This window comes from Macrobrachium nipponense, chromosome 29 (assembly GCF_015104395.2).
Source record: "Macrobrachium nipponense isolate FS-2020 chromosome 29, ASM1510439v2, whole genome shotgun sequence".
Taxonomy (NCBI): Eukaryota; Metazoa; Arthropoda; class Malacostraca; order Decapoda; family Palaemonidae; genus Macrobrachium; species Macrobrachium nipponense.
Genome location: NC_061092.1, coordinates 11882064 through 11893326, shown reverse-complemented (window position 1 = coordinate 11893326; position 11263 = coordinate 11882064). Strand labels below are relative to the sequence as shown.

At 38.5% G+C, this 11263-nt stretch overlaps 1 protein-coding gene across 1 annotated transcript in view; it reads right to left on the bottom strand.

Annotated features, from left to right (window-relative positions):
- Window positions 1-3445: 3445 nt before the first annotated feature.
- LOC135206019 (proline-rich protein 2-like) overlaps window positions 3446-11263 on the bottom strand; it is a 47263-nt gene continuing 39445 nt past the window's right edge. The window contains exons 2-3 of the mRNA XM_064237189.1: window positions 4337-4754; window positions 3446-3860 (exon numbers count right to left, since the gene is read on the bottom strand). Coding sequence (XP_064093259.1) covers window positions 3446-3860; window positions 4337-4754 — 833 coding nt within the window. The remainder of the gene's footprint in view (window positions 3861-4336; window positions 4755-11263) is intronic.

Below are 11263 nucleotides of genomic sequence, written 5' to 3'. Positions count from 1 at the left end.
AACAAAAATCACGTGTGTAACAAAAATAAATTTCTTACATCGGAAGAATCCTGTATTCAAAATTTATTACCGATCATAAGAACGAGGAGAAAAGGTATTAGAAATAAGCGACCTTCTTCAAAAGATGTTCTAATGAAACGATTTATGAGCGAATCCTTAAAACCCCTAAATACCGAAAACAGCATAACTGTGGAGATCTCCCCCACCCCACCCCAACCCCGGCCCCCGCCCCAAACCTTTCGGTACCTCCTGACGGAGACGAACGGCGTCGTTGGTGGCTGTTCTTCAGAATCCATCATCCGTTAATGGCGCCTTTTGGGGAGATTTTGAAGAATGGCTTTGATTAATGGCGTCTTATTGTTTGTTTCCAATTGAGTCCGAAGTGAAAGCAAATGTCATTAGTATGCGCCAAGATTATCCCTCTACTCTTCGTTGAAATATTGTTCGTGTCACCATTATTGTCAATGAAAATATTGTCTTTCGCTGCTGCTTTTTCTGGTTATATCATCGTTACGACTACTGCTTACCTAAATAATAATAATAATAATAATAATAATAATAATAATATAATAATAATAATAATAATAATAATAATACTAATAACTGAAAAAGAAACCCACACAATTACTGTGTATAACGTGTTTACTATAAGTATTTACATTTACAAGTTATATACAGTAATTTGTGGGTTTTTTTCAATCTTCAGAAGAAAACTGAAAGAAGTTTTTGTTTGGTTCAATAATAATAATAATAATAATAATAATAATAATAATAATTAATAATTAATAATAATAATAATAATAATAATAATAATTCAGTTACTTTTCTTATCTTTAATGCAAATATCATTGTCAATGATTTTCAGAAATTGTCTTAGCTGCGTTTAAAAAAAAATGTATATATAAATAAAAAAAACATTAATGCAGATAGTGTATCTGTTTTAATGATTACGGCTAAAATCGCATTGCTTTTATTCCAAGTATTTTCCCCCTCTTTTCCAAACAGGTGTTCTTCTTGAGGGAACGTAAAGGATATGGAAATGACAAAAAACAGTGTCGTAATCATTTGGTCCTCCTCTCTCTCTCTCTCTCTCTCTCTCTCTCTCTCTCTCTCTCACACACACACACACACAAACGCACACACAATTTCTCTCTCTCTCTCTCTCTCTCTCTCTCTCTCTCTCTCTCTCTCTCTCTCCTCTCACTTCTGGGACAAAGCAAAGAGGGATACCTTTAACTGGCTCACAGGAACCAAATGAACCTCACTCGTGTGACCTAGTAAACGTCCAGTAACAAATATGACCTGACCTCTCAGATGAATGACCAGTGCAGTAGGTTCTTTCAAGTACGTCCATTGATTTTAGTATTTTTTTTAAATGCACATGTTAAACAAACAATCGGCTGTCTCTTTCCAGCCCACAACCAAAGAAAAAAGAAAGGAAAGTAAGGAAAGATAAGTAGGAATGATCTGAATCTCTTTCATTTTTTACCATAAAAAAATGCCAATAAACATGACACAGGTAAAGGATTAGATGAAGATTCTTCGGACCGATCGGTAATGACGGAGCAATTTTCAACAATGCCAATAAACCTGACGAAGGAGATAAAGGATTAGAATAAAGTTCTCTGTACCGAAACTAAATGACGGCGAAATATTTACGACCGTCTATTGTTATTCTCACGGCCACTGGCAAACAAAACTTAACTATGGCAGCTCCTGTCGGCCTCTGGGGAAAAAAGGACGAATCCTGTATCTCAAGCTTTTGGAAACTTTCGAGCCTCTGATGGACAGAATATGCAACTTTCGGGGGAATCAATGGGAGAAAACAGTCATGCCTGAATTCCAGAAGAGGGATATGAACGCGTGGGAAGTTTGTTGGTTTTTTAAAAATTTTATTTACTATTTATTTTCTTCAATACTTAAGTCACATGAGGCTCGTTTCATTTTTTTATTTTTATAGGTATTTTTTTTTTTTTTTTTTTTTTTTTTTTAATATTTGAAGCCTCATATCTTTGATAAGTTTTATTCCTGATCATGGAGGTATTGCTTATCTTAATAATAATAATAATAATAATAATAATAATAATAATAATAATAATAATCCACTCATTGATGTCGCAATACCATGGGACACCAGAGTTGAAGAGAAAAGAGAGGGAAAAAAATGGACAAGTATCAAGATCTGAAAATAGAAATAAGAAGGATATGGGATATGCCAGTGGAAATCGTACCCATAATCATAGGAGCACTAGGCACGATCCCAAGATCCCTGAAAAGGAATCTAGAAAAACTAGAGGCTGAAGTAGCTCCAGGACTCATGCAGAAGAGTGTGATCCTAGAAAGGCACACATAGTAAGAAAAGTGATGGACTCCTAAGGAGGCAGGATGCAACCCGGAACCCCACACTATAAATACCACCCAGTCGAATTGGAGGACTGTGATAGAGCAAAAAAAAAAAAAAAAATGAAAAAAAAAAAAAATAATAATAATAATATTATTATTATTATTATTATTATTATTATTATTATTATTATTATTATTATTATTATTATTATTATTATTATTATTATTATTTTATTATACGGAAGTAAACCCTCTTTCAAATATGTTTTATTAAAAATTATTGCTGCATCAGCTGCATTAATTTTGTAGATATTCCTCTCTATCTTTCTAATTAGAGAAAACCACTATTAGAAAGATAGAGAAGAACCTCTATTAAATTAATGCAGCTGATGCAGCAATAATAATATAATAATAATAATAATAATAATAATAATAATAATAATAATAATAATGAGAAGTCAAGTATATGTTTGTTTTACCAGACCACTGAGCTGATTAACAGCTCGCCTGGGGCTGGCCCGAAGGATTAGATATTTTTTACGTGGAAAGGAACCAATTGGTTACCCAGCAACGTGACCTACACCTTATTGTGGGATCCGAACCACATTGTATCCTGAAATGAATTGCTAATCAACCGAAATGAATTCCTCTTAACAAAGAGGCAGTGTTAGCTGACAAACGAACCCTAGCAACTATCAGATCAGAAATAATTAATATCTGCCTTTTATTTGGTTGTGAGTTGATAATAATTACAAAGAAAAAATAACAAAATAAATAAAAAAGGAAGCAGTTAGTTTACAGATCAGTAGAGCTAATTACAACTAATGACGGAATAGTTGTCGAAAGCACAGGCTGAAATGGGACATCAAAGAACGCCCGAATTCCTGTCATCAAACGTCGCCCCCTGATGTCTTTTAAGCGTAATTTATATCTCTGAGGCCCCCAAAATCTCCCCCGAGCCTCCTGACGGAGACAAACGGCGCTGCTCGAGGCTGCTGCTCCTCAGGATCCATCATCGTTTAATGGCGCCTCTTGGGAGGACCCGGGGTGAGGATTTCGAGGAATAGCTTTGGATGATGGCGTCGCTTGAGGCTACTGTTCCTCAGGATCCATCATCATTTAATGGCGCCTGTTGTGAAGACCCAGGGGGAGGATTCCAAGGAATAGCTTTGAATGATGGTGTCGCTCGAGGGTGCTCCTCAGGCTCTTGTGAGGACCTGGGATGAGGATTGCGAGGAATAGCTTTGAATGATGGCGTCGCTCGAGGGTGCTCCTCAGGCTCTTGTGAGGACCCGTGGTGAGAATTCAGAGGAATAACTTTGGATGATGGCGTCGCTCGAGGGCGCTCCTCAGGCTCTTGTGAGGACCTGGGGTGAGGATTGCGAGGAATAGCTTTGGATGATGGCGTCGCTCGAGGGCGCTCCTCAGGCTCTTGTGAGGACCTGGGGTGAGGATTGCGAGGAATAGCTTTGGATGATGGCGTCGCTCGAGGGGGCTCCTCAGGCTCTTGTGAGGACCTGGGGTGAGGATTGCGAGGAATAGCTTTGGATGATGGCGTCGCTCGAGGGGGCTCTCAGGCTCTTGTGAGGACCTGGGGTGAGGATTGCGAGGAATAGCTTTGGATGATGGCGTCGCTCGAGGGGGCTCCTCAGGCTCTTGTGAGGACCTGGGGTGAGGATTGCGAGGAATAGCTTTGGATGATGGCGTCGCTCGAGGGGGCTCCTCAGGCTCTTGTGAGGACCTGGGGTGAGGATTGCGAGGAATAGCTTTGTCCTGATGGCGTCGCTCTGGGGGGCTCCTCAGGCTCTTGTGAGGACCTGGGGTGAGGTGGATTGCGAGAATATCTTTGGATGATGGCGTCGCTCGAGGGGGCTCCTCAGGCTCTTGTGAAGGACCTGGGGTGAGGATTGCGAGGAAATAGCTTTGGATGATGGCGTCGCTCGAGGGGGCTCCTCAGGCTCTTGTGAGGACCTGGGGTGAGGGTGAGGATTACGAGGAATAGCTTTGGATGATGGCGTCGTTTGAGGGAGGCTCTTGTGAGGACCTGGGGTGAGGATTGCGAGGAATAGCTTTGGATGGTGGCGTCGCTCGAGGGGGCTCCTCAGGCTCTTGTGAGGACCTTGGGTGAGGATTGCGAGGAATAGCTTTGGATGATGGCGTCGCTCGAGGGGGCTCCTCAGGCTCTTGTGAGGACCTGGGGTGAGGATTGTGAGGAATAGCTTTGAATGATGGCGTCGCTCGAGGGGGCTCCTCAGGCTCTTGTGAGGACCTGGGGTGAGGATTGCGAGGAATAGCTTTGGATGATGGCGTCGCTCGAGGGGGCTCCTTAGGCTCTTGTGAGGACCTGGGGTGAGGATTGCGAGGAGCTTTGGATGATGGCGTCGAGCCGTTTGACTCCCTTTGTATCGGAACTGAAACGGAATTTCATTGGCATCTGGGGAGATTTAACTCTATTACCATAATTATGATCAGAATTCCCGTTCTAGTTATTACACAAGACTACTCATTATCAAAATTATCATTATTCCCCTGCTAATTACTGATATTACTGCGTTTCTCGTTTTCATATCAATAACTCAGATCTGCTCTCTCATTTCGTTCGAGGGGGGATCTAATGCCACGGAATCATATTCTGAAATTAAAAAAAAAAATTAAATAAAAATAAATGAAAATAAATAAAAATAAAGTGATAAAAGGAAAAGAGAGAGAGAGAGAGAAAGAGAGAGAGAGAGAGAGAGAGATAGAGAGAGAGAGAGAGAGAGAGAGAGACTAAATTTTTGCAACGCGCTTTACCAGAGCACCGTATTTGAGAACAAACATTCGGTTAATTACTCAAAAGGTCGGACGGATCTTTTGTTGCGCAGTGCTTCAAAGATCGGAGGCTTCCGTTCAATTTCATCCAAGAGAAGGAAGCAATTAAAGGAGTTCTCCAAGAATTCCGTTTTTCTTTCGCTTCTTTCTATTTTTTATTTATTAATTTTTTTTTTTTTTTCGCCCACGAGAAAAGTTTTAAATTTCAGGTTTCACTTTTAAAATAATTTCCTTTCACAATACGACAGTTTATCTTAAAGTCATGAGTGGCTAATGTTCCATGGCCTTCCTTTAAATCTATACGAATTCTTCCTAGCAAAGCAACATCCCTCTCTCTCTCTCTCTCTCTCTCTCTCTCTCTCTCTCTCTCTCTCTCTCTCTCAGTTTATGTATCAGTCTCTTTCCTTTAACGTCTGCCTGACCTAATTATATATATTCTTCTGTAATAAAAATTATTATTATTATTATTATTATTATTATTATTATTATTATTATTATTATTATTATTATTATTAATTTATTGAACACAGAAGCTGACAAGGAAATCTAAGCTTGAAGCATCTGTTTTTTTTTTTTTTTTTCGTGTGAATTACAAGTAAAATTAAAAACTTCATCAGTGAATATAGCCCCGTAGTCAGATCTTTCGTGGAACTCACAACAGTAAAGTAAAAAAAAAGCAATTTAATGAAAGTAACCGAAAACGATAGATTTTAATTTTCAATTTGTATGTTCTATTTCTTGACTGCATGAGTTTCTCCCCCCCCCCCCCCCCCCCCCCCACCCCCCCCAACTCCCCGCCGTTCTATTTCCCAGCGACTATTTTCTGGCGTTTGTTTTTAGCAGAAATCTATTTTCGCTGTGAAAAGTCCCAGAAAAAATAATTTTATCAGCTCATCCATCTTTTCTTATTTACAAAGCCTTCTTTTAACGGCGAGATTCGTTTCTGGCGCAATCAACCGTCTGCCTTGGTTTTAAAGACGCCAAATGAATTTTTTTTTTTTCACATCATTCCAGAATCTGGAATCTAATTTGAATTCCAAACGGAGATGCTGGGAATCAGAGTTGTTTGCCCGCTTTCGTATGCGGAACCGCAGCTAAACCTTATTTTTCCAGCAACTCAGGAATATGTTTCCAGAATCCGCACGGACGATTTTCGGCTGGGGTGGGCTTGGAGAGGACTCTTCAGGGAGGTCTCAGACTCTTTCTCCTCAGAAGGTCTCAGGCTCTTTCCCTCAGGAGGTCTCAAGCTCTTTCCCCTCATGAGGTCTCAGCAGGATTTAGAAAAAAAAAATCTTCATCTAGAGAGTAGAATTTGATCACACAGGGAATAATATATATATATATATATATATATATATATATATATATATATATATATATATATATATATATATATATATATGGTGGATTTCAGGGACCATAAACACCACTCAATATTATTCTCTCAATTTCCATGATATTTACACCCTGCCTGTTGCCACTCGTCTGGACATGATATATTTAATTGACTCGCAAATAGAATCTGCATTTCTGTAGCGCTATCGACAGACTGTCATCAGCCGTAAGGTATTCATTCACTAAAAGTGAACTTGATTAGTATATGGTTAACCTTCGTTTCTGATGAAAGTTGTTAAAAAATCATTGAGTCTTGATATTATGTGGTTCCCAGGAAGAAAAATAATATATAAAGATATAATATATATATATATATATATATATATATATACTATATATATATATATATGATATATATATATATATATATATATATATATCTAACAGGGAAAATCTCTAACGAGGTCAAATGACACTCGTTTAAACAAAATGAAAACAAAACATCTAACTGGTAACGTAACCTACAACTGTTCCGTCGAATGCCATCTCTGGAGTTGGCTGAAAATCGGTTTCAAACTAGGCTAAGGTAAACTCTCGTGGTTACAAAAATATATTTTTTATTTCCCAAAATTAGCTAACATGAAAATGGAATAAAATTAATTAAACCTGCCTCAAAAAGAAACGTTAAACTATCATATTCCTCTCAAAATCATATTTAAGTAAGTACCCCCTTTTCCCCTAAGTGTCCAAATATTCATAGTTTATTAATAGTCAAAATCAGTCAGAGAAAAACCCAAAGGTGACTTCGAATCCATCTGAAATGAAGAGACCATAATTATGACACCATAAAACATTAAAGTTCGTCAATAAAGAATGTGCGTCGCACCTCACTTCCCTTTCTCTAGTCTCAAGTAATTGCCACTTCAAATGTTAACTTTTCAAAGTTTCTCGTTACCTTGTCTGACGGATCAGCAACACCTCTTCCAGCACCTGTTCTGTGGCGTGTTCCACACACTATCAACCAAAATCAGTGAGTCCCCCTTTGCAACTTTTGCCACTTGACTATATGTCATTTTCTGTTCATTACGAACACACACACTCACCGAGTGGCACACAAGAGGCATGCACGCTACATACACGAAACTCGTGATCTTCGAAGCGTGTCACTGACCCCAAATGTGCGCCGGTAGGCTGTCCTGTTATTTTTTTTTTTTTATTTCAGCATCTTCGGGGAAGAGCTACGGTTAACAACCCAATTATTTAATATTATAGACTGTTGTTGGTGTCTTTAAGATGGCTCGGCCACCTCTGTCTTTTGTGCACCCCTGTCGCACACCACATTGGCTACGGGTATATACTAGTTCATAATATTTGCAAGATAGCTCCTATAACACATATTTCGACTATCATTATAGCTACTATAACTGCAATCACTGGAACTGTGTAGCATTCGTCGAAGAAGATTCATCCCCATCGTTATCCTCTAGCGGTGGAACCGTTAACCGTCTCCTGTGTAGGTGGAACTTTAACCGCCTCGTGGTCCCATGTAAGTGTCTCTCGAACACCTTTGTCAAATAACTGTAGATCCCGGCTGAGCGAGTAAACCATCTCGAAACGACTCTGCATGCGCCATTCTTAAGCGTCTGCGACCCCTGTAGGTGTATCCTAACACCCTCGTTGCTGAACTGTAGATTCGACGTCTTCCGATGAAGGAATCGTAACCGCCATCTCGTTGCCAACTTGAAATATCCCGTGACTTCCATGCAAGTGCGTCTTGCACCCGCTTCGTAGAAGATTGTAGACTCCTGATTTGTCCCAGAATGTATCCTGAGACGATCCATCGAGGACATCTCGTCCATGCAAAGGCGACCCGTAACATCGCCGCCCGTGTGAAGATCCGACCTCTGGCGTTGTAGATCCTAAGTTGGTTTTCGTTGTCACCCTCGCGTGATGTTGGGAATTCCCTAAAGTCATCGTGTGTCCGAGTTTCGTCATTAACAGGTTCTAACTAACTTTTTGAAAAGTCTACATGATCTTAGAACAAATAAAGTCTTGCTATAACACACGAATCTGTCATAAACTAATATACCCAATCTCATAGTCAGTTATTAAGGACTAAAATTCCTCACTAAAATAAAATATGATCTTTATCTACTGAGCCTTCATAATTAATCCCGTATCTGACAAATATACTATCAAAAAACCCCATAATGTCTATACAGCAAAACCCTTGTAATGTTTATACAGCTAACCTCTATCAAACATAATGTTGAATATCCCTTCTATCTTACGTATGTATAGTATATATATATATATATATATATATATATATATATATATATATATATATATACATATATATATATATATGTGTGTGTGTGTGTGTGTGTGTATACATATTATATATATATATATATATATATATATATATATATATAGTGTGTGTGTGTGTGTGTGTATGTGTGTGTATCATACATATATATATACTATATATATATATATATATATATATATATATATATATATATATATATATATATATATATATATATATATATATATATATATATATATATATATATGTATATATATGAGTCTGATCACATCGCCGTGGATTCATTATACGCATTAAGCTACAAATGTCCTTTAATATCTAATTCGCTCTACCTCAGAATTAATATATTTTTTCCATTTATGTTAACTGAACGGGAATTTTAGTTAATAATAATGTTGTCGGCTCCATGGGCGCGAACCTAGGAACCCAGAAATCAGGAGGTACAGTGGAGAGAGAGAGAGAGAGATGAGAGAGAGAGAGAGAGAGAGCCCACTATATAGTTATCACGTGACATGTCGACATCTCCCGGCTTTCCCAAAGAATTGGCCCACGAATATTCTCGCTTTTGATATCTGAACTCAGGTTGATTTGAACATTTTAACAAATCTCGAAAGCTCCACCATCTTTGAGCATTTTAACCGACTTCGACCTCTTCTTCCACCAACCGGAAAATAGAGGAAATCCCGATGAAACCGGGTACTTTGGCGAAATATTCCAAATCACTTCCCATTTGGCAAAAAACTGCGGATTGAAAAATCTCGACCACTGATTGATAGCGCGAGGGATTTGCTCCGATCACAAGTGTTTATTTTTGCCTTTCATTTGAGAGTGACTGGCTGTTATAAAATGTCGATAGTCCCTTTAGATCGCTCCATGCATTGGATTTTGATGGGAAAAATTAAATAATCCAATACCCTGGCATAAAAGTAACTTTATTAAAAGCCTAGTATGATACTATACTCCATTTGCAATTTTTTTTAATTTGTCGTTATGAAGTGGAATCATGTTTATTGCCTTGAATTTTTACCGAATCGCACTGGACTAATATCAATCTACAGATTTCTACAGATCACGTTCATTCCTTCGCCCCATATTGCATCATATTCGGCTTCCATATTTAAACAATTTGACTGAAGATGACCTGTGGCAAAATGATTCATTAATCACAGCACAGGTTTTAAAAAAATGGTCGTTTCAGTTTCTTGAGTTTTCCCATATAGAAGAGGGACTTCCTTCATGGTTAAATCAGTATAAAAAGGAACCTAATACATAAAAAATGGCGGATAAAAAATGGTTTTGGTAAGCCAAGACACTCCGGTATACTCTGCAGTTCCAAGAAATTTTGGGACGATTTAAAAAAATAACTTTCCTGTAGTAGATTCACATCAACCGTGCATTCGATGTCTAGGCCAGTCCCCTACGACGCTCCTGATTGGCTGTTGATAAGCCAATCACAGGGCTGGAAACTCTCAGTCTCTCAAGAGAGTTCCCATAGGCAGTATGTATGTTCCACCTCTCCTGAGGGATACGCCTGTCAACGTATCCCCTCAGGAGGAGGTGGAAATACATCCTACCTATAGAAACCCTCTCGAGAGACTGAGAGTTTCCAGCCCTGTGACTGGCTTATCAACAGCCAATCAAAAGCGTCGTTAAGGGGATGCCCTAGATATCAGATGCACTGCTGATGTGAATAGTTGTGGTATCCGTCGTCAAACCTAAATATATGCTACAATAATATCGCAATTACCCAGTTTATAACTAAGCCATAAGCAGGCTGGAAATAAAAATAAGTTTGTAAATAACTAACGGCACGAAGCGAACCCTAATTACAGATACAATAAAAAAAACTATCATTAATAACACTAATATTTGTGAAATCCATCCAATATTCTAAAGCCCCTTCAAAACATCATTGAATCCATCTCAAAATTAATCCCTAACGTCCCGAACACCATATATCCCCCAAAAACGCCGAGTGTCACCTGACGCAGACAAATGGCACTTCTCCAGGCTGTTCCTCAGAATCCATCATCGTCTAAGGGCGCCTCTTGCGAGGACCCGGGATCCGAGGATTCTGAGGAATAGCCCTGCATGGTGGCGTCGCTATGTTGTGCGCCAAAAGTGATAGGAAATGCCATTAATAAGTAAGAAGATTATTACTATTATGTTATATATGAACTAGTGTTAGTGCTGCTCCTACTATTTCAAGACTATCTATAATAAAAGTAGTAATGTCTTCTGCAACTATTACTATCATTTTTGTTTTTTCATATAAGCATCTAATTTAAGCTATAATTATTTTATTTGAGGAAGACTTATAAATTGCATGGAATCTTTTTCAGAAATTTCAATACGTAAAATAAAGAGGACGGGAGGGGGAAATGTAGCCCAATTAAAAGTGAGAGAGAGAGAGAGAGAGAGAGAGAGAGAGAGAGAGAG